At 66.1% G+C, this 27,615-nt stretch overlaps 2 protein-coding genes across 2 annotated transcripts; both read left to right on the top strand.

Moving 5' to 3' along the window:
• Positions 1–280: 280 nt before the first annotated feature.
• TNNT1 (troponin T1, slow skeletal type) lies at positions 281–6,791 on the top strand. The gene is made up of 10 exons (XM_078850359.1): positions 281–324; positions 2,860–2,881; positions 3,351–3,414; positions 3,872–3,988; positions 4,345–4,422; positions 4,539–4,649; positions 4,916–5,025; positions 6,016–6,106; positions 6,259–6,299; positions 6,581–6,791. Exons 4-10 carry the CDS (start codon positions 3,890–3,892, stop codon positions 6,771–6,773), a joined length of 723 nt encoding a protein of 240 aa, XP_078706485.1. The 5' UTR covers positions 281–324; positions 2,860–2,881; positions 3,351–3,414; positions 3,872–3,889; the 3' UTR covers positions 6,774–6,791.
• A 677-nt stretch (positions 6,792–7,468) lies between these two features.
• PPP1R12C (protein phosphatase 1 regulatory subunit 12C) lies at positions 7,469–27,256 on the top strand. The gene is given in 24 exon segments (XM_078849972.1): positions 7,469–7,780; positions 11,460–11,590; positions 12,787–12,905; positions 12,988–13,147; positions 14,442–14,586; positions 14,809–14,883; positions 15,251–15,339; positions 16,005–16,144; positions 16,313–16,398; positions 19,575–19,631; positions 19,633–19,752; positions 19,994–20,116; positions 20,695–20,780; positions 21,194–21,286; positions 21,651–21,741; positions 22,078–22,209; positions 22,681–22,771; positions 23,441–23,568; positions 23,903–23,988; positions 24,397–24,502; positions 24,920–25,024; positions 25,842–25,892; positions 26,091–26,141; positions 26,402–27,256. Coding segments are annotated over 24 exon segments (2,625 nt in total). The 5' UTR covers positions 7,469–7,507; the 3' UTR covers positions 26,489–27,256.
• The last annotated feature ends 359 nt before the right edge of the window (positions 27,257–27,615 follow it).

The following is a 27,615-nucleotide window of genomic DNA, read 5'->3' as shown; positions in this document are numbered from 1 at the left end:
TCCCGCTTCGCATGTGTTGGGGGGGGGGCACATTGTGATCTCACCCGGGTGGGGGAGGGGGATGGGCAGGGACATTGAAAGGGGGCCAGGGGGGCAGTCCCTCCCCCACTAACGAGTAACCGGATTTAACGGGCCCCCACCCGAGCTGCCTTGGTTTAACCGCCTCTCCGTTTCTCTCCCGCGCTCGCTCCCCCCACCCCTGATCCCTCCTCCCCCCTCCCCAATCTTCCCTCCCCTCCCCCTCCCCATACCTGCCCTTAAACCCTTGCCCCCTGCCCCATGGCTGTGCAGTGTCTGAGGAACCCCAGCCGGCCGCAGAGCCAGGTATTTTCCTGCTTCGCTTCCTCCTTGGAGAAATACCCCTGAGGTGGGGGCTTCGGTGGGGCGCCACCCTGCCCCCACCGGCTGAGGGTGGGGGGGTGGCGCCGGCGGAGCGGGGGATGGGCAGAGCTGGGCTGGGCCCCCCAGGCCTTATCCCCCCCCCAGGGTAAATCACACACCCCCGCCCCCGCCCCCGGTGTCCGCACTGTCCAGTCCCCAGGAGGGGCAGCTACGATGGCTGGACACGGGGGTGGAGGGACAGACACAGGGGTGTATGTGGATGGATGGATAGAGAGATATGGATGGGGGGTGGCTGGGGGTGGATAGAGGGGGTGGCTGGGGGTGGGTGAATGGATGGGAGGTGGATGGGGGGCTGGGGATGGATGGGGGGTCTGGGGGTGGATGCGGTGGATAGAGGAGGGTGAATGGGGTGGATGGGGTAGATAGAGGGGGGTGGGTGGATGGGGGGTGGCAGGGGTGGATGGTGGGGGTGGCTGGGGTGGATAGAGGGGGGTGGCTGGGGGTGGATAGAGGGGGTGGATGGATGGAGGGTGGCAGGGGGTGGATGGTGGGGGGTTGCTGGGGGTGGATAGAGGAGGATGGGTGGATGGGGTGGACAGATGGGGTGGATGGGGGACTGAGGGGGGCTGGGGATGGATAGAGGGCGGTGGCTGGATTGGGGGTGGATAGAGAGGGATGGGTGGCTGTGGTGGATAGAGGGGGGGTGGCTGGCTGGGGGTGGCTGGGGGAGGATAGAGGGGGTGGATGGATGGATGGTGGGGGGTGGGTGGGGGTGGATGGGGGTGGATAGAGGGGGTGGATGGGGGTGGATGGATGGATGGATGGTGGGGGGTGGGTGGGGGTGGATGGGGGTGGATAGATGGGGTGCGTGGGGGTGGGTGGGGGTGGATGGGGTGGATAGAGCGGATGGATGGGGGGCTGGGGATGGATAGAGGGGGATGGCTGGGGGGAATAGAGGGAGGGTGGCTGGGAGGGCAGGGGGTGGATAGAGGGTGGTGGTTGGATTGGAGGGGTGGAGGTGGATAGAGGGGGGATGGCTGGGGGGGATAGAGGGGGTGGCTGGGGGGCAGGGGGTGGATTGGGGGGGGCTGGGCCTTGCCTAGAAATGGCTGGTTTTTGGCATGGAGGGAGGGCGCCACCTAGAGGCCGGGGATCCCTGCACCCCAGTGACTGACACCTCCACCCTCCCACTCTAGCCTGGTCCCTGGGTCCCTGGCACGGCCCCTGCCCAGCTCTGCCCGGGGCGCCCCCCTCCCCCCGTATGTTTCTCTCTATATCTCAGCCTGGGGGCAGGTCAGGTGGTAAATCCCTCGCCGGCCAGGCTGGGCTGGGATATAGACGTGGGCTCCCGCAAACCCAGCGTGTGTGGCCAGCCGGTGCAGGTCCCGATACATGGGTGGCCGGGCGTGTGCTCCCCATGTATCCTCGACGGGTCTGGGGTGCAGCCTGGGGCCTGGCGGGAAGAACAGATCGCTATGACTGGCGACCGTATGGGATACAGTTCAGATCCCGGGTGCATGGCCATGACCCAAATATACATTCACGGGGTTCTGTTGTCACGGGGGAAGGTCTGAGCTCAGCTTCCGCAGGGTCAATCCGGAGTCACTCCTGTTTGCAGTGGGGTCAGTGCTGGATTCAGATCTCAGTCCTGCCCCCCTCCCCACCCCAAATCCGGAGTCACTTCTGTTTGCAGTGGGGACAGGGCCGGATTCTGATCTTAGTCCTCCCCTCCCACCCCACCCCAAATCCGGAGTCACTTCTGTTTGCAGTGGGGACAGGGCCGGATTCTGATCTCAGCTCCCCCTGGGTCCATCCGGAGTCACCCCTGACTGCACTGGGGAGGAGGGGGCTGGAAGGGGAGCTGCTGGGGGGGGGCGCTGAATGTATATGAGCCTCTATCTACATAGAGACGTGGCAACTGCAGAGCTTGCTTGCCTCTAAAACTACTCACGAGAGACACGGTCTGTGTCCCCTGGGGTGGAGGAGCCCCCCCCCACTGCAGGCCCCTTGCGGAGGACACGTCCTCCTTACCCTCCTTCTCTAACCCTTTACTTGCCCCCCCAAAAACCTTCCATTGGAAGGACTTTTTTGCTCTTTCTTCAGCATCATCCTCCACCAAACCCTTCTCCGTGGCTATTCTTATGACACCCCCTCCTTGGATCTCCGGTGCTGCTCCCTGCACCCCACCTTGCAGCCCCCCGCACTCCTCACGGATTTTCTTCTTTTCTTCAGGGATACATTTTTCTTCCTCCCTTTTTTTCCCTTCCTTTTTTTTATTTAACAGCCAGGACTCTCTCCAACCCCGCCCGAGGGGGGCCATCTGTCTATGGATTCCCCCCCCCATCAATTCTCACCTCCCCTTATGAAGGTACCCCGACATCTGAACTGGATACAGGTGGAGCATATCAGGGGCTTTCTTGCTAAGAGGTTTTTGGGGTGTCCCCCCCAGTTTCCCCCCCCCCCAAGTTGTTTCCCTCTCTCTGTCTAATAACAATGTTTCTCTTGTTCTCTTCACAGAAGAGGAGCGTCCCAAACCCAGGTAACTGCGGTACCCATTGCGGGGGGGAGTTTAAGATGGGGGATCCCCCACTTCCACGCACAATTGGGGTGCAGCCTGCACCCCACAAGTCAGAGCAGGGAACCCCACAACCTGGACAGGAGTGCTGTCCCAATGCACTGAGCGACTCTATATAGCCAGCCCACGCGCCCCGCCTGAGAGGGGCTGCATCCTACCGCTGGGCGAGGGGTCCCTGTGTGCCCAGCCCCCACGCCCCACCCCAGAGGGGTTGCATCCTACTGCTGGGCAAGGGTCCCCGTATATGCAGCCCCCGCGCTCGACCCCAGCGGGGCCGCATCTTAGTGCTGGGCGAGGGGTTCCTGTATGCCCAGCCCCCCGCCCCACCCCAGAGGGTCCGAGTCCTGGGACCGTGGGAGAGGTCTGAACTTGTAACAGTCAGTCGTGAAACCCTTTCCTCTTTGTCTTGTTTCTTATCCCTTCCCGCCCGCAGCAGGCCGTTAGTTCCCCAGCTGGCCCCCCCGAAGATTCCCGATGGGGAGAGAGTGGACTTTGATGTGAGTGTCGTGAGAGAGATCCCGCTGGGCTGCGGGGAGCAGGGCGGGGGGCTCAGTGGGGGGTGCTGGGCTGCGGGGGGGCTCAGCGGGGGGCACTGGGCTGCAGGGAGCGGGGGGGGAGCTCAGCGGGGGGTGCTGGGCTGCGGGGGGGCTCAGCGGGGGGCACTGGGCTGCAGGGAGCGGGGGGGGGAGCTCAGCGGGGGGTGCTGGGCTGCGGGGGGACTCAGCGGGGGGCACTGGGCTGCAGGGAGCGGGGGGGGGAGCTCAGCGGGGGGTGCTGGGCTGCGGGGGGCTCAGCGGGGGGCACTGGGCTGCAGGGAGCCGGGGGGGCTCAGCAGGGGGCGATGGGCTGTGCGGGACTATGGGCTGAGCAGGGGCTGTTGGGCGCGGGGGCTCAGCAGAGGGCACTCCCCCCCACGGGGGGTGCCCCCCAGCTCATGCTGTCTCTGCCCTCCAGGACATTCACCGCAAGCGCATGGAGAAGGACCTGCTGGAGCTGCAGACGCTCATCGACGTGCACTTCGAGCAGAGGAAGAAGGAGGAGGAGGAGCTCATCGGCTTGATGGAGAGAATTGTGGGTTCTGGGGTGTGCGGGGCGGGGGAGGGCGGTTGTGGGTACATAGGGCAGGGCAAGGGATTGTGGGTACTGGGGGTGTGCTAGGCAGATTGTGGGTGCAGGGGGCAGGGCAGGGGATTGTGGGTACCGGGGGGAATACCAGGCGGATTGTGGGTACCAGGGGGGTGTGCCAGGCGGATTGTAGGTACAGGGGGCAGGGCAGGGGATTGTGGGTACCAGGGGGAATACCAGGTGGATTGTGGGTACCGGGGGCATGCCAGGTGGACTGTGGGTTTCTGGGGAAGAGGTGGAGCCGGCCGGAGGGCGCTCCGGGTGGCAGGCCATGCCCTGACCCGTCACCGGGCCCCTGGCAGGAGCGCCGCCGAGCGGAACGGAACGAGCAGGTGCGGGTCCGGACCGAGAAGGAGCGGGAACGCCAGGCCAAGCTAGCGGTGAGTCCCCCCACATCCCCTCCCCACTCCTGGGCTGGAGCGGGGTTGTCCCCTCCAGTCTGTGCCCCCCCCCAGCTGCGTGGCTGACAGCTCTGCTCCCCCCCCACAACATGCAGGAAGAGAAGCTGCGCAAGGAGGAGGAGGAGGCCAAGAAACGGGCCGAAGACGACGCCAAGAAGAAGAAGGTTCTGTCCAACATGCCTCATTTTGGCGGCTATCTGGTCAAGGTGAGGGGGGGGCCAGGGAGGGTGTGCAGGGGGGAGGAGTCTGGGGAGCGGTCTGAAAATCACCAGCTGCTCCACCCCAGAGGCAGCTGCATCTCGGCGCCGGGTGAGGGGTCCCCGTATAACCAACCCTGGCGTTCCACCCCAGAGACGGCCACATCTCAGCACCGGGGGAAGGGTCTCTATAACCAGCCCCCTGATCCCCACCCCAGAGGAACCGCCTCTGGAGGGAGCCCGTGTTGACGTGACCCCCATGCCCTGTTTGCCAGGCCGAGCAGAAGCGGGGCAAGCGGCAGACGGGACGGGAGATGAAGAACCGAATCTTGGCCGAGCGACGGAAGCCCCTAAACATCGACAGCATGCGGGAGGATGAGCTGAGGTACAGTGGGCGCAGTAGGGGTGGGCGCTCAGGGGACTTCATTTCCCACGATGCTCTGTGCTGGGTTCCCATTTCCCATGATCCCTTGGGGTTAGCAACCATGGCTCCCCCTTGGCCATCTATGGTCCCATTTCCCATGATGCTCTGAGCTTTGTTCCCATGATCCCCTGGGGTTAGCAACCACTGCTACCTTGGCCGTCTATGGTCCCATTTCCCATGAGGCTCTGCACTTGGTTCTCATTACCCATAATCCCGTGAGGTTAACAACCTGATCGATTGCTACTTTGGTCATCTGTGTCCATTTCCCTTGATTCTCTTCTCTTGGTTCCCATTTCCCATGATCCCCTGGGGTTAGTGACCATGGCTACCTCTTGGCCATCTATGGTCCCATTTCTCATGATGCTCGGCGCTTTGTTCCCATGATCCTTTGGGGTTAGCGACCATGGCTACCTCTTGGCCATCTATGGTCCCATTTCCCATGATGCTCTGAGCTTTGTTCCCATGATCCCCTGGGGTTAGCAACCACTGCTACCTTGGCCGTCTATGGTCCCATTTCCCATGAGGCTCTGCACTTGGTTCTCATTACCCATAATCCCTTGAGGTTAACAACCTGATCGATTGCTACTTTGGTCATCTGTGTCCGTTTCCCTTGATTCTCTTCTCTTGGTTCCCATTTCCCATGATCCCCTGGGGTTAGTGACCATGGCTACCTCTTGGCCATCTATGGTCCCATTTCTCATGATGCTCGGCGCTTTGTTCCCATGATCTCCTGGGGCTAGCGACCATGGCTACCGTGGCCCGTCAATGCCCCCCTTTCCCATGATGCTCTGCGTGTCGTTCCCATGAGCCCCTGCGGCTAGCAAGCACGGCTACCTCGGGCGGCACATGCCTCCCGTTTCCGGGGTGCTCTGGGTACAAGGGGCCCGTGCGGGGCGGGGGGCTGACTGGCAGCCGCCCCGATCCCGACAGTGCCTCCTCCTGGCCCCACAGGGAGAAGGCCAAGGAGCTGCACGAGTGGATCCACCAGCTGGAGTCGGAGAAGTTTGACCTCATGGAGAAACTCAAGCGCCAGAAATACGAGGTGAGAGAAGGGGGCCGGGGGGGGGGGGCTTTCCCCGCTAGGGGGCGCCGGCTCCATCCAGCCCCGGGGTGGGGCATTGGCTGCCCCCGGCGGGGGGGGGGGAACAGAACAGCTGGGTAATAACTGGTTCCTCCCCCCCCCCCCGTTTGCAGATTAACATCCTTTACAACAGCATCAGCCATGCCCAGAAATTGTGAGTAGCCTCCGCCGTGTCCCTCTGGGGGAAGTGGGGGTGGGGGGGTCCCGGCCCCGAGACCAAGCCCCGCAAATGCTTCTCCCCTCTCCCAGCTCCCCGGGCGGGCGGGGGAGGGGGGCAGCGCGGGGCGGATGCCGAGCCCAGCTGGCCGGGGGGGGGGGGGGGGTTGAGGCCGGGCTGGGCCCCGGGGGAGGGGGCCCCGGGGGGGGAGCGGGGCGGGGATCGGGGGCGCTGCTGACGCCTTTTCTCACCCGCCCCCTCCCCGGTTCTCTTCGCAGCAAGAAGGGGGCCCCCCAAGGGCCGCCTGGGCGGCCGCTGGAAATGAGCCCGGAGACGGAGCAGCCTCGGCCCCCCCCCGGCCCCCACGTGGAGACCTCCCCCCCCGCGCGTCCCCCGCAGCCCATCAGCCGGGGGGGCCTCCCCCTGTCCCCCCTCGCGTGGGCCTGGTGCCTCCCGCCGCCCGGGCAATAAACCGGCCTCCCGCCCGCACAGGCGCCGCCTCCGAGTGCTTTGTGGGGGGGGGGGGAGGGCGGCTGGAGAATGACACCCCGAGGCTGTGAGTGGGGGGCGGGACTCCCCCACGCCCCGCCCACAACGGGCGCCCCGAGGGGAGGGGTCCGAGAACAGGGGCGGGGCCAGGCCCCCCCGGGGAACCGCTGCGGGGGGGGGGATTCCCAGACTCCATTTCCCATGAGCCCCTACGGAAACCGGCGAGGGGGCGGGGCCAGGACTGGACGGAAGCCGGCAGGAGGGGGCGGGTCCCGGCCCGAGCGGAAGACGGGAGGGGGCGGGGTACGGAAGCCGGCAGGAGAGGGCAGGGTCGGCCCGAGCGGAAGGTGGGAGGGGGCGGGTTCCGGCCCGAGCGGAAGGCGGGGTACGGAAGCCGGCAGGAAGGGGCAGGGCCCGGCCCGAGCGGAAGACGGGAGGGGGCGGGGTACGGAAGCCGGCAGGAGGGGGCGGGTCCCGGCCCGAGCGGAAGACGGGTGGGGGCGGGGTACGGAAGCCGGCAGGAGGGGGCGGGTCCCGGCCCGAGCGGAAGGCGGGAGGGGGCGGGGTACGGAAGCCGGCAGGAGGGGGCGGGTCCCGGCCCGAGCGGAAGACGGGAGGGGGCGGGGTACGGAAGCCGGCAGGAAGGGGCAGGGCCCGGCCCGAGCGGAAGGCGGGAGGGGGCGGGGTACGGAAGCCGGCGGGGCCGCGCCGGGAAGATGGCGGCGGACGGGGGCGCGGCGGCGGCGGCCCGCGAGCGGCGGCGCGAGCAGCTCCGGCAGTGGGAGGCGGCGCCGGCCCCGCCCTGCCCCCCGCGGCCGCCCCGCGCCCGGGCCGTGCGCTTCGAGCGCGCCGCCGAGTTCCTGGCCGCCTGCGCGGGGGGGGAGCTGGGCGAGGCCCGGGCCATGCTGCGGGGGGGGCCCGGCGGGGAGCGGCCCGTGCCCGGCCTGGTCAACGGCACCAACGCGGACGGGATCAGCGCCCTGCACCAGGTGGGGGCGGGGCGGGTCAGGGGGCAGGTCTGAGGGGGGAGGGGAGCGGGGGGCAGGTCTGAGGGGGGAGGGGAGCGGGGGGCAGGTCAGTGGGGTGGGGGGGCAGGTCTCAGGGGGGAGGGGAGCGGGGGGCAGGTCAGTGGGGTGGGGGGGGCAGGTCTGAGGGGGGAGGGGAGCGGGGGGCAGGTCAGTGGGGTGGGGGGGCAGGTCTGAGGGGGGAGGGGAGCGGGGGGCAGGTCAGTGGGGTGGGGGTGCAGGTCAGTGGGGGGAGGGGAGCGGGGGGCAGGTCTGAGGGGGGAGGGGAGCGGGGGGCAGGGGGGAGGGGAGCTGGGGCAGGTCAGTGGGGTGGGGGGGCAGGTCTCAGGGGGGAGGGGAGCGGGGGGCAGGTCAGTGGGGCTGTGAGAAATGCTGGGGAAGGGGACATGGGGGGCGGGTACAGGCCCACGTGGGGGGGGGATCTGCAGGGTGGGGGCGGGGGTAGTGCGGAGGGAAGCTGGGGGAGGGGCAGTCCCTGGGCAGGTGCAGGGGGTAGGCAGGGCAAGGGGGCAGTTGCGGGGGTGGATCAGCACAGGAGGTGGGGGAGGCTGCAGGGGGTGGCTGGGGACAGCGGCAGAGCAGTGGGGGGAGCTGGGGGTCGCTCTGTCCCCAGAGAGGTGTCGGGGGCAGGGGCTGTCTCCAGCTGTCGGCCGCAGGGCAGCACCTGCTCCTTGGGGCCCGGCAGGGGGTGGGGGCAGGAAAAGGAGCAGGACGCCTGGGTTCTATTCCAGGCGGGGGGAGGGGGCCCAGTGCGGAAAACAGCCTCAGCCCCCAGTAGCACTTTGCAGTGCAGGGACTCTCTGGAATTAGACTTGGCTGTCTTCCCAGAGCCGGGAGAGAACCCAGGAGTCCTGGCACCCAGCCCCCGTACGTTGAATGCAGGGGAAGTGACCCACCAGTCTCCGATCCACCATCCTCTGTGGGGCTCCTGGGGGAGGGGTGGACTGGAGTGAGGAGCCCGGCCCGAGCCCCTCGCTCCTGATGCGCAGCCCCCTGCTAGCCCGGCCCTGGGCTCCCCCCAGCCCTGCCCGAGCCCCTCGCTCCCGACCCGTAGCCCCCTGCTAGCCCGGCCCTGGGCTCCCCCCAGCCCTGCCCGAGCCCCTCGCTCCCGACCCGTAGCCCCCTGCTAGCCCGGCCCTGGGCTCCCCCCAGCCCTGCCCGAGCCCCTCGCTCCCGACCCGTAGCCCCCTGCTAGCCCGGCCCTGGGCTCCCCCCCATCCCAACCTACAGGCTTTTCAGGGCAGTGGCCAGCCCGACAGCAAACTCCCAGCCCCAGTGGGGTCTGTGCAGTGCCCTGCGTGTGGGGACACCCCCAATCCTGGCCGAGGCGGAGGGGTCTGTGCAGAACCTAGCACAACGGGAGGCCCCGATTCTGGCCTGCGGGGAGATGGGCAGCGACAGAGCCCCCATCCGGCCCTGGGTTGTTCCCATCTCACTTGTCCCTGGCTGTGCAATGAGTTGGGGAGGCCTCAGCCTGGTGCCCTGTTGTGGCCCACAACCTGCGCCCGGGCAACAGAGCTTGGTACAGGCCAGCAGCTCCGGGGTTTGCTGGCCGCCCTGTCAGAGCACCACGCCCCACCACCAGCCACGGTGAGCTCCAGCTGAACAGCCCTGCCGGTACCCCCCGCCCTGCTCCTCACCCCTGCACCCGCAGCCCCCTGCTAGCCCAGCCGTTGGCTGCCCCGCACAGCTGTGATCCTGGGGGGGCTGTAGAGGAGTGACCCATTGGCAGGGCCTGTAGAAGTGTACAGGGGGTGGGGCTGTCTCCATTCACCTGTGCCCTAGCTCTGCCCCCCCCTCAGCCCCCAGGATCCAGCCCATCCCTATGCCAGGGCCTGTCTGGGAGGTTATTTTAGGCTCCAGTCGGTTCCAGTCCTTTTCTGGGTTTCTCATCAGGGAAGCTCCCAGCTCCCCCTCTGTCCGTCCCCCGCCCCGACTTTCCATGACTTCATTCCCCTGACGGCCTTGGCTTCCTTCCCTGGACCCCGGCCTCCCTCCGCCCCCAGCTCCTCCCAGCAGGGCTGGCGGCTGACAGCTTCTGCCTCAGGGGGTGGCTGACCCGGGGGACTGAATGGGGTGCGGGGCCTGTCCCCCACTCAGGGGGAGCCCCCCTCAGCTCAACCCCCGTTGCAGATCTCCCTGCACGGCGCTTTGCCCAGTCCCCACCCCGAACCCTGCAATAGGGGTGAAGCCAGGGAAGAGAACTGGGGGGAGGGGGGGTGTTCAGTGAGTGGGGGCAGGGGGCCAGAGCTGCGGGGGAGGTGTGCGGGGGAGCACAGGAGGGGGCTGTTAGGTGGGAGAGGCAGAGGTGTGAATTCAACAGTGCAGCCCAGCCTGCCCCCCCATGAGGTTACGCACCCCAATGAGTGTGAATTCTGGGGCCCGTGCCCATGTGAGAGTGAATTTTGGGGTCTCCCGGTGCCCATGCCTGGGGCAGCGTTGGGTCCCATTTGCCCCAGCAACCTGTTACCATCTTCCCATCGGAGTGGGGTACCCATCTCCTAAAGTCATGAATCTGGGGTGCCCCATATCCTTCCACCCCAGGGCATTCTGGGTGGGCCCATGGAGCTGAGGGGTCCACATGCTTCCCCGCCCCCCGCCCCCCACCCCAATCTTCCATTCAGGCAACTTCTTCCGGGACTCGGTTTGCTAATGAAAGGGCTGCAGGTGAATTGAAATTGGCTCCAGATCCCCGGAGGCTGCTCAGGGTTCAGCTCCCTGGCGAAGGGGTTTTGGGGGAATCCCCCTGCGCTGGGCGGTCTGTGCCCCTTCCCCAGCCTCACAGGACGGTGAAAGCCGCTGGTGCCCGGCCAAAGCACCACCTGCGATTTCAGCCCCATAGAACTGAGGGTTCTTGCTGCTTGGTCCCTCCGCTGGGCGTCCCCCTCTCCCCCGTATCTGCTGCCTGGCTTCACCCGGGTCCCCCTGAATTCCCCCGCTCCTTGGCTGCGTACCAAGCTGGTGGGTGGTCCCCAGGCACTGCACAGAGCCCACCGGGGATGAAGTTGGGAGTTCTCTGTCTTCATGGCCCTGGGGCGGGAGTGAGGGCACCGGCGGAGCTGTCGGGGGGAGCTCAGGGCTGGGACAGCAGGAGGCCATGGGTTGGGATTGAGGGGCACCAGCGGGGCTTTGGGGGAGCCCAGGGCTGGGTAGCAGGGAGCTGCGGGTCAGGAGTGAGGGGCACCGGCAGGGGGGCCCCACTCCTCTTGTTCTGGACCTGAGCTCCCCCGGCCCCCTCCAGCATTGCAGGTGTCCCTCGCTCCCGCCTTGCTCAAGCGCCCGGCGCTCAGGGCTGGTGAGGGCAGCGCCTCTGCCAGGCGAAACCCTCCCCCCCCCCCCAGCTATTTCTGGCCGCGCTTTGGGAGCCAGGGCTGATTCCGGATCCCACGTCCCGTCCCTCCCTCCACGTCCCAGGGGCTGCAGGGCCCGGTTAACCTGTCCTGTCTCAGTCCAGTCCCAGGGCTGCTTTGGCCTAGGGCCAAACAGATGGATGCGTGAGGGAACGTGGAATGGCAAGGGCTGCGTGCCAGGACTCCTGGGTTCTATCTACTGCTCTGTGTGGGGAGTGGGGTCTAGTGGGTAGAGCAGGGGGGCTGGATCTGCTCAGTCTCTGACCCCTGCCTCCCCCCGCCCCTTCCCCCAGGCCTGCATCGATGAGAACCTGGAGGTGGTGCAGTTCCTGGTGGAGAACGGAGCCAACGTGAACCAGGCGGACAATGAGGGCTGGACGCCCCTGCATGTTGCTGCCTCCTGCGGCTACAAGGAGATCGCCCAGTGAGTGGGCAGGGTGTGTGGGGCATGGCCAGGTGCAGTCAGCCCCATGGGCCCATCTACCCCAGTATTCTGCCTCCTCCCTGCCCCCGGATCAGCCCCATGGGCCCATCTACCCCAGTATCCTGCCTCCTCCCTGCCCCCAGATCAGCCTCATGGGCCCATCTACCCCGGTATCCCTCCCTGCCCCTGGATCAGAGCCACAGGCCCATCTACCCTGGTATCCCGCCCCCACCCTGCCCGTGGATCAGCCCCACGGGCCCATCTACCCCGCTATCCTGGCTCCACCCTCTCCCCGGATCAGCCCCATGGGCCCATCTACCTTGGTGTCCTGCCTGCTCCCCGGTCAGACCCACAGGCCCCCAGTCACAACCCCCTGAATTCACACTGGGCTGGACGTGCTCAGAGGTTGGATCTGTGCGGGGTAGGGGGGAGAACCGGGCTCCATGGGTGCATGTGTCTGATGGTGGGGTGCAGGAGGGACCCCACACTGGCTGGGCAAGTGCAGGGTGAGTCCCATATGGGTGCCCCCCCGGCGGGGGGTGGGACGGGCTGCAGCAGGGTGGGGGACTCTGGGCATAAGGAACAGACGCGCCCTGTGGGCCGATGGGTCTCTCCTCTCCTGCCTGCCCACGCTGCTAGTCCCATAGGTCAGTCGCTGGGATCCCGGCCACACATTGACCCCAATCCCCCCTACGCCCCGTAATCCCTGTCACATGGTGCTAATCCCTGGTCACGTGCCACGTAATCTCTCCCCCGCCCCCTGTGGGCCGTAGAGACCTAAGCTCCCCCCTTCTGCTCCAAACTCCCCCCGCCCAGTTCCAAACTCCCCACCTGCTCTGATCTCCCCCCAGCTCCCATCCCCACCCCACCCTGAACAACCTACCCCCACTGCTGTGAGCACCCCCTCCCTGCTGTCCCGCTCATTGCTCCCCTGTGCCCATCCCCATGCCCCCCCCCATCAATTTCTTGCTCTTTCCCACAGGTGGGACAGGCGCCTTCTGATGGGCCCCCGCTCCAACTAGGGAAGCTCTCGGGGGGGCGGAAGCTGGCGACCTGCAGCCCACTCCAAAGCCAGGGGCTCAGTGCCGGGTCCACCTGCAGCCTTGTTACCGCAAAGGGGTCGGGTCAGGGGAGGGGTGGGGCTGCCCCGTGGCCCTAGGGGGCTCCACCGGTCCGATGCTCTCGCCTGTCCCCAGGTACCTGCTGGCCCACGGCGCTCAGGTGGCGGCGGTGAACAGCGACGGGGAGATTCCCCTGGATATCGCTGAGGACGACGGCATGGAGGCCCTGCTGCGGGAGGAGATCGCCAAGCGAGGTGTGGGGAGGGGCGGGGCCGCGGGAGGGGGCGGGGCCCCGGGGCGCCAGGCCCCGCCCTCACGCCCGGCCTGTCCCCGCAGGGGTGGACGTGGCGGCCGCCAAGCGGGAGGAGGAGGAGCTGATGCTGCAGGACACGCGTCAGTGGCTGAACGCCGGCCGCATCGACGACACGCGGCACCCCAAGACCGGAGCCAGCGCCCTGCACGTGGCTGCCGCCAAGGGCTACATCGAGGTCATGAGGTGAGAGGGGCCGGATGGGAGCTGGCGCCCCCTAGAGGGGAAAGGCCCCAGGCCCCCTTCGCTGCCCCCTCAGCAAGTCCCTGCCCTGGGGCCGGATGGGAGCCAGCGCCCCCTAGTGGGGCCAGGTCCCGTGCCCCATTCCCCACCCCCCTGAGCCAGCCTGTCTCCACCCTGGGGCCGGGTGGGAGCCGGTGCCCCCTAGAGGGGAAAGGCCCCAGGCCCCATTCCCTGCCCCCCGAGTCAGCAAATGCCTGTCCTGGGGCTGGATGGGAGCCAACGCCCCCGAGAAGGGAAAGGTCCCCTGCCCCATTCCCCGCCCCCCTGAGCCAGCCAGTCCCCGCCTTGGGGCCAGGTGGGAGCCGGCGCCCACTAGAGGAGAAAGACCCCAGGCCCCATTCCCTGCCCCCCGAGTCAGCAAATGTCTGTCCTGGGGCTGGATGGGAGCCAACGCCCCTGAGAAGGGAAAGGTCCCCTGCCCCATTCCCCGCCCCCCTGAGCCAGCCAGTCCCCGCCTTGGGGCCAGGTGGGAGCCGGCGCCCCCTAGAGGGGAAAGGCCCCTTGTCCCAGCCATTCCCCTCTGGTTCGTTTCAGGCAGTGCTGTGGGTGCATGCTGCAAGTTTCCTTCTCGCCCTTGGGCGTCACTGATGAACGGGCTGGTGGAGTTCGTTGGGCTCCCTGCTCTCCTTGCAGCTCCCGCCCCCACTGGGCTGGACTGGGGGAGCTGCCCCCCCCCCCCCCCGAAGCTCATGGGAGCTGCGTTGGCTGCTGAGTCCCTCCCGCCCAGCCCCCGAGGGTGTGTGCTGCCCCTCCCAGTCCGACCAGCTTGGCAGGTCAGAGGGGCTCCCAGTCCCTCTGGGGGAGCGGAGTCAGCATGTTTGGATCCGCCCCCAACTTGACTCCCAGGGCCAGTTAATAGCCACCCAGCCCCCCTCCCCCAAGCAGTGTGTGAGGCATCCTGGGGACGCAGCTGTGGGTTGGGAGCAGCCATTCATATCCCAGCCCCCTTACCCCATGCTCTGGTCCTTCGTGACAGGTGTGGGCCATGTTTACAGCTGGGGAAACCGAGGCACGGAGGGGAAGTGGCTTGCCCAAGATTGGTGGGGTTAGAAAGGAGGAGTCCTGGCTCCCAGCCCCCCTGCTGTAACCACCAGATCCCACTCCCCTCCCCGAGCCAGAGAGAGAACCCAGGAGTCCTGGCTCCCAGTCCCCCTGCTCTAACCACTTGACCCTGCTCCCCTCCCCATGCCAGGGAGAGAACCCAGGCGTCCTGACTTCTCTCTCCCCCACTGCGTAGGCTGCTCCTGCAGGCTGGCTATGACCCCAACGTGCGGGACAAGGACGGCTGGACCCCCCTGCACGCGGCGGCCCACTGGGGGGTGGAAGAAGCCTGTCGCCTGCTGGTGGAGCATCTGTGCGACATGGACACCCTCAATAATGTGGTGAGGGGGTGGGGCAGAAGGGAAGGGACAGGATCTACTGGATCACAGCAGCCCTGGCGCCTTAGGGGTGATGGGAAGGGAAGTGGGGGGGTGGGGAAGGCCTGGAAGTGAGCAGCTGCTGCTGGGGTGGAGGCCAGGAGGGTAAGCAAAGTTTGGGGGCGGGGGGACGACAGATGGAGGCCTGGGGCCCCTCTCAACCACTGCCCCCTTGCTCCCCGCCAGGGCCAGCGCCCATGTGACCTGGCCGACGAGGACACACTCGGCCTGCTGGAGGAGCTGCAGAAGAAGCAGGAGGATGTGAGTTAGGGGTTTCCCCCACCCCTAGCCCTGTTCTCCCCCCCCCCACTACTCCTGCGCCCCTCCCCCCTCAGATCGGGGCAGCACTGGTTGGCCCTGCCTGTCCACTCGGCAGCAAGGCAAGAAAGGGTTAACCCCGGGCAGGGATACTGCTCCAGGGGCCTGAGAGGGGGTCAAGACCCCCACTCAGCCAGGTAAAGGGGCAGCCATAATGAGGGGCTGTCGCCGCCCCACTGCTGCTCTCCCCCAGCTGTCCAGTGACACCTGGCCCTAACCCCACTGGATCTCCCAGCATCCTCCCCGCCTGGTGGGGATTTCGGGGGGGGTCCCCAGGAATACAGCGACCCTCCCTCCCTTCCCTCCCCAGCTGCGCAGCAAGAAGGAAGCTCACCTGAAGCAGGCGGTGATCGATACCAGTGCTGAGCAGCAGCCAGTGTACAGCGCCAAGCACAGGCGGTGAGTGCGGGAGGCTGCGGGTCGGGAGTGAGGGGCACCGGCAGGGCTGAGGGGGGCAGGGCTGGGCTGGCAGGGGGCTGCGGGTCGGGAGTGAGGGGCACCGGCAGGGCTGAGGGGGGCAGGGCTGGGCTGGCAGGGGGCTGCGGGTCGGGAGTGAGGGGCACCGGCGGGGCTGAGGGGGGCTGGGCTGGCAGGGGGCTGCGGGTCGGGAATGAGGGGCACCGGCGGGGCTGAGGGGGGCAGGGCTGGGCTGGCAGGGGGCTGCGGGTTGGGAGTGAGGGGCACCGGCAGGGCTGAGGGGGGCAGGGCTCGGCTAGCAGGGGGCTGCGGGTCGGGAGTGAGGGGCACCGGCGGGGCTGAGGGGGGCAGGGCTGGGCTGGCAGGGGGCTGCGGGTCGGGAGTGAGGGGCACCGGCGGGGCTGGGCTGGCAGGGGGCTGCGGGTCGGGAGTGAGGGGCACCGGCGGGGCTGAGGGGGGCTGGGCTGGCAGGGGGCTGCGGGTCGGGAGTGGGGTCACCGGCACCACAGGAGTCTGGGGGCTCACTTTGAGCTCCCTGCTGCCGCCCAGTCAGGTGGGTGGGGTACGGCCCCTTGCTCAGTTGGTGGCAGGGTGCCTAACGGGCCCCGCCCCTGCTGACCCCCCTCCCGCCCCCGTTCCCCCCCCAGGAGCTCCGTGTGCCGCATGAGCAGCCGGGAGAAGATCTCGGTGCAGGACCAGTCCAAGGAGCGCAAGACTCTGGGCCCCATCGTCCCGGACGAGGAGAATAGCTCCGCCTCCGAGGGGGAGGAGCCGGAGAAACCCACCGGTAGGCGGGGCTAGTGAGCTGGGGCGGGGCCTGGGGCTGAGCCGGGAGGGGGATGCTGGGCCCATGGGGTACATTGTGGGGAGAGGTGCCGGGCTGCATGGGGCTGAATGTGGGGGAGGGGCGATGCCAGGTCCCTGTGTCACCCCAGCTCCTCCGTTCTCCCCACAGAGACCACGAAGCCCCTCCCACAGGAGAGCAGCGGCTTGAACGGGGTCACCCTGCCCCCCGTTTTGGCCGTGCCTGCAGGGCCTAAGGTGAGTCGCCTCCATCACACCCCCCCTCACCCACTCCCCGGGGCTGGATTGCGAGGGGCCTGAGGGGTGCTGACTCCTTCTGGTGGCTGAGTTCCCTTGTGGGGGTGTGGCTAGAGGGCCCTTGCGGGGGGGGGGGGGGGCAGCTTCACGGACGGACTCCTCCCCCTCCATGGAAAGGTCCCTCTCCCCGCCCAGTACAGCCAAGTTCTCAGCTTAGTCATAATACTCTGGTCTAGTGGGTTTTGAATGGGGGGCGGGGGCTGGGAGCCAGGACTCCTGGGTTCTATCCCCCTGCTCTGTATGGGGAGTGGGGTCTAGTAGTTAGAGCAGGGAGGGCTGGGAGCCAGGATGCCTGGGTTCTCTCCCCAGTCTAATGCCCCCCCATGTGGATAGACCCTGCCCCATGTGAACTGGATCTTGGTCCCAGCATGCCCCCTTGACACTGACGTTCCCCTGCCCTTGTATGCTGATTCTCTACTCCTGTCCTGCTCGTTCTGTGATTCGCTAATTACACCCAAAGGGGTGGGGTCCAAACCCTACAATCCACCCTCCTTCCTCACCTCTTACCATTGAGGGGGGCACTGAAACTGACCAGCCGGCAATGGGGCAGGATCTTTCCCTCCAGCCCCTTGTCACCACGATCTAGGGGCCCCAGCCCCACCCCCTCACTGTTCTGGTCCTGCCCCTCCAATCTGGCCACATCTAGACTCTCTCCTATCTCTGCCCTGTATTTCTCCCCTGCCCGCACCCCATATTTGTCTTTCTACTGCTTGGATCCTGCCCACCCCATGGCCCCCTCGCCTTCTCCTTTATACGCCATCAGTCCCCGTTGGCCTGCCCCCCTCCCACCCTGCCCGCCCTGGACACCCTGGGGCCAGCACTTTGGCGCCAAAGCCTACGCAAAACGGGCATCGTCCTGGTCCCGCAGGGGGGCGAAAAAGCCACAGTGAGTGACCCGACACTCCCCCCTGCCCTCCCCCCAGCAGGAGAGCCTCTTCTCCCTTTCCCGAGGCCTGCAGCGCGGAGGGGGCCGGGGGGGCTCTGGCCCTCCAGCGGTGTCACGAGTTGGCCAGGCTCAGCTGGCTGACTCTACTTGATGTTCATAGGATCACAGGGCCCCAGGCTGGGGGACACAGAGGGTGGGGGATCAAGGGGCCTTGGCAGAGGTGGGGGGGGGGCGGGGGGTGTCTCTGGTTCTAGGCATCTCCCAGCAGCCTCCTCCATTCTGGTGTCTTCTAGAGAAGCAGGGATTGACTGGTTGGACTGGGCACCAGTTCTCCTGGCTTCTCTCCCTAGCTCTAGGGGGAGTGGGGGCTAGTGGTTAGACCGGGGAGGGCTGGGAGCCAGGACTCCTGGATTCTCTCCCCCGCTGAGGGAGGAGCGCGGAGTCTATTGGTTAGAGTGGAGGGGGATGGGGGAGTCAGGACTACTGGGTTCCATTCCCAGCTCTGGGGGAGGAGAGAAGATGAGTCACTGGAGCTGCGTGGAGGCCAGACCTGCCTCTCGGATCCTTTTCTCCCTCTCCGTCTCCACGCCCCGCTCCAGCGCACCATACCCTCCACTGTGTTGTTTTTAACTCTGACCTGCTCCCGTTTGATCTCAGCGACGCTCCAGAACTTTGATGGCCTGGGAAAGCCCCCCCTGCCCCGCAGTACCTTTGGTTTGCCTGGTTGCTAGGTGCCATGGGGCAGAGAGGCTCCCTGGCTCGGGGCCCATGTACCCTGGCTTCTAATGACGTGTCTGACATCAAAATCCCGTCATTCCGATTACTGCTGGCTCTGCCCGGCCAGTTGCCGCTTGGTTTTCAGCCAGTATCTTGGTATCTGTTTGAGCCAGGGGGGCCCGCAGTGCACTGTCTAAAAGCCAGAAGTCCTAGTTCTGCAGGGATACCTGGCTTGGCGTTCTGCTGTCCTTGCTTTGTGAGAGACCGGGGTTCAAATACCCCTTCCTCCCCCAACCCCGCATCTAGCCTGGTCTCTCGTCCCCGACGGCGTGCGATCGCGTCACCCCTTCTGTGGGAGCCTCCCTCTGGGTTTAACGCTTGTTTGAGACCCTTGATCGGACCCAGACGGTTCCCACCGCGCGGCGGGATATTGAGTTTGCTTTTCTGATTCGGGCTCCGATCCTGTTCCCATGGCCCTGCGTACGGGGAGGGTTTGCGGGTGTCATAGCAGGGGTCCCGCCAGCCATTCGAAACCACCTTACACAGGCAGCGGTTCTGAGATACACTAGGTGGGCAGGGCCCCTTCCGGGGGGACACTTGCTGAGAGGACGGACGTCCCCTTGGCTGGAAAAGGAATAGCTCTGGAGACGTGATAACGGATCACTTTTTCCCCACTAGGGGGCGCCGGCTTCAATCTGTCCCCAGGGCCTGGTTGGCTTGGGGATGGGGAATGGGGCACGCAGCAAGGGGAAACCCATGAGGCAGGTGGGCATCTTCCCCCCACGCCCGGGTGTGCATGGCGGGCAGGTGCCCCCCTTCTGGGGGGATGCTACCCCCCTTTCCCACTCCGGTTAATTTCTATCCCAATCCCCTTGCGTTCTGAAATTGACTAGAGATCCCTCTTTTAAGTTCTGTCCCCATATAATGGTGGGGGCGGGAGGCAGATTGGGGAGGGATACCTGCCTTCCTCCCCCTATGTGATGAGGGGACAGGGGGGGGGAAGGTATCTCCACCTGCCCCTGAGCGCCCCCACCCTGCTTCTTACCTGTAGCCTTGCACGCAAGGCGATCGAAGGCCAGTGCGTTGTGGGGGGAAATTGAGAGTCGGGGGGGAGGGTTAATTAATGACACCCCCCACCCCACCTCAGCTTCGTGGGATGGAGGTGGCGAATGTGAGGGGGAGTGTGGGGTGGTGCATGTCGGTTTCAATGGGGATTTGGGGGGGAGTGGGGTGAGGAGGGGTCAAGTGGGGGGATCAGTGGGTGGGGGGAGAATGGGGTGTCTGTCGGTGGGGGGTAGAGAGGATAGGGGGTGCATGGGGGTCGTGTGGGATTGGGGGGGTGTCATGAAGCAGACCGCGCCCACCGGCGTAGCATGTCCGCTGCCTTTCGATCCCCTTCCGCGACCCCCTGACCCCAGGTTCAGCTCCCTCCACCCATCCTGACTCCACCCCCTTCTCCCCCCCCCAATTCCCCTCCCCATTTTTCTCGTCCCCCATTCCCACCCATCCCCAGTTCTCTGGAGGCCGCCCCACCACAACAGAGGATTCGTCGGCGCCCGCCTGGAGGGCGGGGGCTGCGGAAGACGGGCAGCTTCGGGGTGCTGCAGGATGCCCGGCTGGACGAAGGGCCCCCCAAGGAGGGCAGGATCAAGCGCTCGGCGTCCAGCCCCAGGCTGGACACAGAGGAGAAGGTGAGGGGGTAGGGGGGAACCCTGTAGCCATGCGGGGCACCCGACCCCGACACTCTAGCCAAGGGGGCACTGAAACACAGATCCCTCCCTTTCTCGCTGCGGTAAATGCCACAGCAGAGAGGATTCTGGGAGGGCAGGTGTTTTCCCACAATGCAAAGTGGGCCTTTGAGACTTCTCGCGCCTGTCTGTCTGTCTGTCTATCTCTCCCACTAACTGTCTCCTGCTTTCCCTCCTGCCTCAGCCACAGGACATCTGGGAAATCCTACAGAAGTGGAACAGGACTTTGATTGGCCCGGGGTTAGCCAATAAGAGCGTAGCCTCAGAGCTAGCCAGTCGGGAGGAAGGGAGTTCATCAGGTGACCTGGTAGGAGGCTCCGCCCATAGGGGGAGTGGTCTTATTCCTCTCCCGCCCACCTGCTTATTTGCCCATGCCAGCGGTGTCCTGGTGCATTCTGCGACGCCTTCCGCTGATAGGTGCTTAGTTGGAGCTGCCCTTCTCCCCTGGGGACGGTGGGGGGCACCATAGGGTGTCTTGGGGGCTGGGATCCCCATCCTGGAGCATCAGGCAGGGATCCCTCAATCCCGAAGTCTGTTCTCCAGGCCTGCATTTTCCCCTTAACTCTGCCCCCCGCCCTGGTCTGTTTCTTGCTCCTTAATTTTCCTGATTCATGACTCTCTGTGCTTTAACTGCTAGACCCCCACAGCTGGGATGGAACCCAGGAGTCCTGGTTCCCAGCCTGCCCCCCCTCCCACCACCACTAGACCCCATTCTTTTCCCTTCCCCCTCCACTCCATTTGCTGCAGCAGGGACTGACACCCTGCCTCCCAGAGGGTATCGAGCTGTTCTCTGGGCAGCGCCCCCTCCTGGCTGAAGGCCGGGGTGCCCTGAGTGCCCTGCTTTAGGCGAGACATTCACGGGCCCTTTTTCTGCTTCCCTGCCAGAGCAAGGAGCCGCCGCGCCTGGCCCGGGTCCCGCCGACGCCCACCCGGCGCATCTTCACCCTGCCTGACGCAGAGCCAAGCAGAGCGTGAGTCACCTGGGTGGTGTCCCGGCTCGGAGAGGGGAGTGGGGTCCAGTGGTTAGAGCAGGGGGCCCTGGAAAGCAGGACTCCTGGGTTCTCAGCCCCGGCTTTGGGAGGGGAGTGGGGTCTACTGGTTAGAGCAGGGGGCCCTGGAAAGCAGGACTCCTGGGTTCGCAGCCCCGGCTCTGGGAGGGGAGGGGGGTCTAGTGGTTGGGGGCGGGGAGCCAGGACTCCTGGGTTCTCTCCCCATCTCTGGGAGGGGAGTGGGGTCTAGTGTTTAGTGCAGGGGGGCTGGGAGCCAGGACTCCTGGTTTCTCGCCCTGGCTCCGGGAGGGGAGTGGGGTTTACCAAAGTTGCGGTGTGTCTGGTAGCTCGGCACACTCTGTCCGACACTCCCTCTTCTTGTGACCTCACTGTAGGAGCTTGGAAGATGGCCTGCAGATGAAAATCGATGTGGGTCCTGCCCCCAACCAGCTCCCCGCTTCCAGCACAGACCCCCGCGACCGTCGAAGGTAGGGGGCAGCCAGAGGGGCGTGGGGGTGATGGAGCTCTACCTTCAGGGGGTACTAGCATGGTGTCTGCAGGGGTAAACCTCTCCTGTAACACCCCACTGAGCCAGGACTCCTGGGTCCTACCTTGGCTGTGAGCGCGACTAGTGCGGGGGGGCCACGAGGGTGGTTGGGAGAGACCAGGCTCGACAACTGCTGTTGCTGTGAAATTGCTGCCCCGGCCCAGAGGGGCCGCATCTGGGCTCTGGGTCCCTGTATACCCAGCTCCCACGCCCAACCCCAAAGGGGGGCTGTGTCCCAACGTTGGGCGAGGGGACCCTGGTCCTGCCGGTCTCACTATCTGCCCCCTTCCCCCCCCCCCAACCAGATCATATCAGACCCCCGTGAGGGATGAGGAGTCAGAGTCACAGCGCAAAGCCCGGTCACGTCTCATGAGGCAGTCCCGGCGATCCACCCAGGTACTTCCACCAAGTAGTTAGAGCAGGGGGGCTGGGAGCCAGGACTCCTGGGTTCTCTCCCCGGCTCTGGGAGAGGAGGGGGGATCAAGTGGGTTGGAGCCGCACGGGGGCTGGGAGCCTGGACTCCTGGGTTCTCTCCCCGGCTCTGTGGCTGACTTTGGGCCGGTCCCTTCCCCCGTGTGTTGTGGGTGCAGTGACTGTACTCCACCTCCTGGGGGTGCTGTAGCTCATTTCCCTTCCTGCGGGGGTTACTGCCGCCCTGGCCAGCGATGCTGCTCCCCCCAGGGGTGCCAGGCCTGGTCACGCCCCTCCTTGACCCACCTGCTCCCCTCCCAGGGTGTCACCCTCACAGACTTGAAGGAGGCCGAGAAGACCATTGGCCGATCCGGGGACGCCAGGGCCACCGAGCAGCGAATCGGGGAGGACGAGAAGCAGGGCCGAGAAGGGGAGCAGCCGCTGGATACCACGGTGAGGGCAGGGGCCAAGCAGCAGCTGGGTTGTTAACCTGCGGGACTCCCTGCCTCCAGGCGCTGCAGTCGGGTAGTGGAGCTGGGTTTGTGTGAAGGGCTTCAGTGAGTTCATGGGCCCGGGGGTCTCATTGACAGGGGAGCAGGGGGCAGGGAGAGGGTGGGGTAGTAGGGCCCGGGGGTCTCGTCCCGGGGAGGTGGGATACCGGGGTAGATGGGTCTGGTCTGGGGGAGGCGGGATACCGGGGTAGATGGGCCTGTGGGTCTGGTCCAGAGGAGGCGAGATACTGGGGTATACGGGCCTGTGGGTCTGATCTGGGGGGATCCCAGCTTTCTGAGGCTGAGTCTGTTACCCAGGAGGGGGGTTGTCAGTCTGTCTTCCCCACCCCCACCGAACTCGCGCCCCCTCCCCTCCCCTGGGCCTTGTCCAGCAGACACCCCACGTCCATGGGTCATTATCCCCCCTCCGTAGGACTCGGCCAGACAATGCCGCGCAGCCAACCCCGAGGGCTCCTCGGTGTACCCTGTCAGTCCCATCATGGTGAACTCTCAGGCACGGAGAGGTGAGGCTGACCCCCTGCTGGGCCCCCCAGCCTCTGGTGCTGACACCCCCACACCCCGTCTCGTCCCCTTGGGATCCTGCCTCAGTAGCCAGGCAGCCTGCTCTGTGGGTGGGGCCGGGGGGAGGGGAGGGTTCTGCCCTCTGGGGTCCAGCCCAGCCTCGGGGAAATGTGGGGGCAGATTCATGCTACTGCCCCTCATAGATCCTCCAGCCAGCACCTGCCTGCAGTCCCAGGAGGTGGCCAGCAGAGGGCAGCGCAGCAACATGTTCTACCCCTTGTGTGCTCTGGTGTGCAGGGGAGGGGGGGGGGCTCGGAGCCAGGACTCCTGGGTTCTCTCCCCGGCTTTGGGAGGGGAGTGGGGTCTAGCGGGTTAGAGCAGGGTGGGGGCTGGGAGCCAGGACTCCTGGGTTCCCTCCCTGGCTTTGGGAGGGGAGTGGGGTCTAGTGGTTAGAGCGGGGGGGTGCTGGGAGCCAGGACTCCTGGGTTCCATCCCGGCTCTGGCTAGACATCCCATGCAGCAGCTGAATTAACCCCTTGTGGCTTGTTCCGCTCCCGGGTCGCCTGTTGCCGGGTGAAATTAACAAACCGGCAAAGAGGCTGAGGCGGGTGCCGCGGGGGTCTGGGGGGGGCGCCGGTCCCTGCCCCTCACCCGCCCCATCTTTGCCGCAGCGCCGGAGCCAGAGGAGCCGGGGCTGAGCTCCGAGGCGGAGGCCGAGCTGCGGAACCGGCTGGCCGTGCGGGACCGCCGGAAAGGCCGGCGGGAACGACGCTCCACGGGCATGCTGCAGAACGCAGAGGTGAGCGGAGGGGGCCAGGCTCCGGGCGGGCAGGGCAGCTGGGCCACTTTACTGGTGGGGGTGGGGAGATCTGGGTATGGCCCCACTAGGGGGTAATAACAGAGCGAGGAGGGGGGCTGGAATTCCACGGGGGGGGGCAGTGGAGTGAAGGGAAGGATGTTGGGGCTGGGACTCTGGGGGGGGGAATTGTGGGGGGAAGAGGGGGGCTGGGATTACACGTAGGTGGTTATGGGGGGCTCATAGCTGGTCCAGCAGGATCCGGAGGGGCGGGGGCGTGCTTCCTGGGGTGCGTCTGTTAAACCCTCCTCCCCCCCCCTCCCCGGTCTCTCTCTAGGGCGACGAGACGGAGGAGTCGGAGCAGCTGAACGACAGCACCCCGGGATCCAGATACCTTCAGGCCAGGGGCTCCGGGGGATCCAGGTACCAGCCGGCCCCAGCATTGCCACGGGGTCCTGAGAGACACTAAGTGGGGGTGAGGGGGTTCAGCCCTGGAAGGGAGACCTCTACGGCGCGGGGGAGGGGGGGCACACTCTCCCCTGGCAGGCAGGGCTGGCCCCAATGCCCCAGGGTGGCACGAGGGGCTGCTGAGCGGCAGGGGCTCAGCAGGGGGCGCTCTCTCCTGGCAAGCTGGGGCCCCCCCCCCATGTCCTAGGGGGCACTGGGCTGCAGGGAGCAGGGCAGAGAGCTCAGCAGGGGGCGTTATAGCACGGGTGTGTTTCAAACATCCCACCCCATGGCTGCATCGCGGTGCCCGACGAGGGCCTGGGAGGGCGCAGAGGTGGGGATTCCCGCAATAACAGGGTGGTGTCTGTCTGTCTGTCTCACCAGCACGTCCGACCACTTGAACAGCCTCCTGCCCCACCGGACGGATGCGTACGGCTGCGCCAGGCTCAGCAGCATGGGCAGCGCCGGGGACGAGCGTGAATACAAAAAGGTGGGGCAGGGGCCGAACCTCCCAGCACCCTGAACCCCACCCCCTCGTGCTGGGGCTTCTGCCCCTCCAAACCACGCCTTCACCCAAGCGCTGGGATGGCTAGTGGTTAGAGTGGGATGGGGCCGGGGGGCAGGACTCCTGGGTTCTCTCCCCTGCTCTGGGAGGGGTGTGGGCTCTAGTGGTTAAGGCAGGGGCAGAGAGCCAGGACTCCTGGGTTCTGTCCCTGGCTCTGAGAGGGGAGTGGGGTCTGGTGGTTAGAGCGGGGCCGGGGAGAGAGCCAGGACTCCTGGGTTCTCTCTTTATCTGGGGGGGGGAGTAGAGGGGGGGGTCTAGTGGTTCGAGCAGGGGGGAGGGCTGGGAGCCAGGACTCCTGGGTTCTGTGCTCAGCTCTGTGCTCTTCCCCCCCACCCCTCCCAGCTCTATGAAGATCTCCAGGTGGAGAACGAGAAGCTGCAGGAGCAACTGCAGGAGTCGCAGCTGAAGTTGACGCAGATCAAGCTGGAGCTGGAGCGGGCGACCCAGGTGAGAGGGGCGGGGCGCCAGGGCTGGGGTAACACTGTGGGCACCGGGGGGGAGCTCCCAGCCCCTCTGCCCCACCGCCTGCTGGGGAGGGAAGGGCCCACTGCAAGGGGTGACCACGCAGCCTGGCACTGCAAAGGATTCTGGGATAGCTAGCGACAGGAGGGCGGCAGCCTTGTGTCCCAGGGCATTGTGGGGGACGAGGAAGTTCCAGGCAACGTGGGGGCGTCTCTTTCTGACTGCCCCCGGTCGGGGGGGGGGAGGGGGCAAAATCAGGCTGGGAGGAGAGACCTGGATGGAAAACCCTGGTGAGCTCAGCAGGGGGCGCTCTCCCCCCTCCCCCGGCCCTGGCAGGCAGGGCTAGCCCCGGGGCAGCACTAGGGGGCGCTCCCTCCCCCCCCCCCCCCCGGCAGGCAGGGCTGGCCCCGGGGCGGCGCTAGGGGGCGCTGGGTTGCCATGGAGAGATGGGGTGGGGAGCTGGGCATCAGTGTCCAATGTCTCATGGCCCCCACACAGCTCCCCCTGCTGGCAGCCCCCTGCAGTTACACCCGCTGCCCAGAGAAGCTGAGCAAATATTGACCCAGGGCGCTGGGCTGGGCTGGTCCGGTCCCTCTCCAGCCAGCTGCTTTTGCTCTGAGTCACCAGCCGTTTGGCCACTTATTGCGGGAGGGGGGAATTTAAGGTGGATCCTCCGTATAGCAGGCCCCTGGATCTGGCCCCGGGACAGGGGACTGGCTGGGGCTGGGGCGGGGCAATTGGGCATGCGGCGTTTCCCTCCAGAGGGCGCCGTCTCACACCCTGTGCTTGGTCTCGTTGGCAGAGACAGGAGCGCTTTGCCGAGCGGCCAGCACGGCTGGAGCTGGAGAGATTTGTAAGTACCTGCCCTGCTGTGGGAGGCACCGTGCCCCCAGGATGCTGCCCCCCATCCCCACCCCCACCCCAGCTCAGGTCTTCACTCTGCTCCCGGTGAGGAGTCCACCCTCCGAGCCTCGGGGGGTGAGGTGCCCTGCCTCAGCCCCAGCTGAGGCTGTTACCTCCATGCACTCACCCCCTCTCTCCGGCCCCCCAGGAGCGCCGGGCCTTGGAGCGGAAGGCAGCGGAGCTGGAGGAGGAGCTGAAGGTAATCGGCTCAGCACCTGACTGGATGGGCCCCGGTGTGCAGCGAGGGGGGGGAGGCAGGACACCGGGGCAGATGAGCCCGTGGGGTTGATCTGGGGGAAGGGAAAGGAGCAGACGGGATACCGGGGCAGATGGGCCTGGGGGGCTTATCCAGGGGAAGGGAAAGGAGAAGACGGGATACCGGGGCTGATCTGGGGGAAGGGAAAGGAGCAGATGGGCCCAGGGGGCTGATCAGATGCTAACCCCCGTCCTCTCCCCCAGGCTCTCTCGGACCTGAAGGCCGATAACCAGCGCCTGAAAGACGAGAACGCGGCTTTGATCCGGGTCATCAGCAAACTCTCCAAGTGATGCCCCCAGGGCAGGGAGTCGCCCTGCTTTCCGGGCCAGCCCCTTCCAACCGTCAGGGAGCCCCCCCACACTCCAGACCAGCTCCCCCGCCAAGGTGCCATGCGAGGGGAGAGTCTATGGACCAGAATAAGCCCCTTCCCCCCCACAGCAGGACCACACCCCTTAGGCCTCCCCCTCAAAACAGGGGCCTCGCTGATCTCCCCCAAAAATCTTTCCACTGGTGGAGGGGTGTCTGAGCCCCTGATAATCAGACCAACACACACACCCCCACCCCCAAAAAACCCAACAACAAAATCCAGCCTCCAGCCCTGGGACAAATATTTATTATTTGTGGCTCTTTACAATTCCTGCTACTCGTTAAGTGATGCTCGTTGTCAGTAGCTGGGGGCGGGAGGGGGGGGCAGATTCCTGCCTGCCCCCCTCCCCTAGTCCTAACCCTAACCTTAACCCCAGTAATCTCCAGTTAGAAGCCAAAATGATGGCCCGCCCCCCCCATTTGATCGTGGGGATCTTAGCGGAGATGGGGGTACTGTAAGACCCCCACCCCCACTTTTTAAGGTCCCTTCAATTCCCCCCCACCCCAGCTAAACAAATCCCAGAACATTAACTCCCTTGCCAACCGGCAGCTTTGATTCTGCCCCACGGTGCCCCCCCCATGGATGCCAAGGAGCTGCCAAGGATCTCTCACCTGCCTGCCCCATGGGCGCACTGTGCCATGCCCCCCAGGTGCCAGTAAGTGGGGGGGCTGGCACACGGGAGGGTGGGGGGCAGCGGGAAGGGGGGCTATGCCAGTATTGGGGTGCCCTTGGGGACAAATGGGGGGTTCCGGGGAGGGCTACTATAGGGTCAGCCCCCAGAGGAACCCAGCAGGGGGATTCAGGGTGACCCCCGAATAAACAGCCCCATTGGGGCATCTCCAGTGTGCGCTACTTGGGTCCAAAGGAGGGGGGGCCCATCTACTGTACTGACCTGCATTCCTGCCTTGGCTCCACCCCCTCGGAATCTTGGTGTTAAAAGGGGGCGGGACTTTGGAGTCCCTGCCCCCCTTCCCCCCTTGCAGTATCTGGGCCAAAACATGTGGATGGCGGGGAATGGGGGTGCCTCCCAATTCTTCCTCCTAAGGGCTT

Source organism: Lepidochelys kempii, chromosome 23, assembly GCF_965140285.1.
Source record: "Lepidochelys kempii isolate rLepKem1 chromosome 23, rLepKem1.hap1, whole genome shotgun sequence".
Lineage (NCBI taxonomy): Eukaryota > Metazoa > Chordata > Testudines > Cheloniidae > Lepidochelys > Lepidochelys kempii.
This window is presented reverse-complemented; position numbering and strand designations above follow the sequence as displayed.

Excerpts from the sequence above, each read along its gene's own strand:
- TNNT1 (XM_078850359.1), top strand. The coding sequence starts at position 3,890 with ATGGAGAAGGACCTGCTGGAGCTGCAGACGCTCATCGACGTGCACTTC. Across the intron at positions 4,423-4,538 it reads AACGCCAGGCCAAGCTAGCG|GAAGAGAAGCTGCGCAAGGA; the intron begins GTGAGTCCCCCC and ends CACAACATGCAG. Across the intron at positions 6,107-6,258 it reads TCAAGCGCCAGAAATACGAG|ATTAACATCCTTTACAACAG; the intron begins GTGAGAGAAGGG and ends CCCCGTTTGCAG.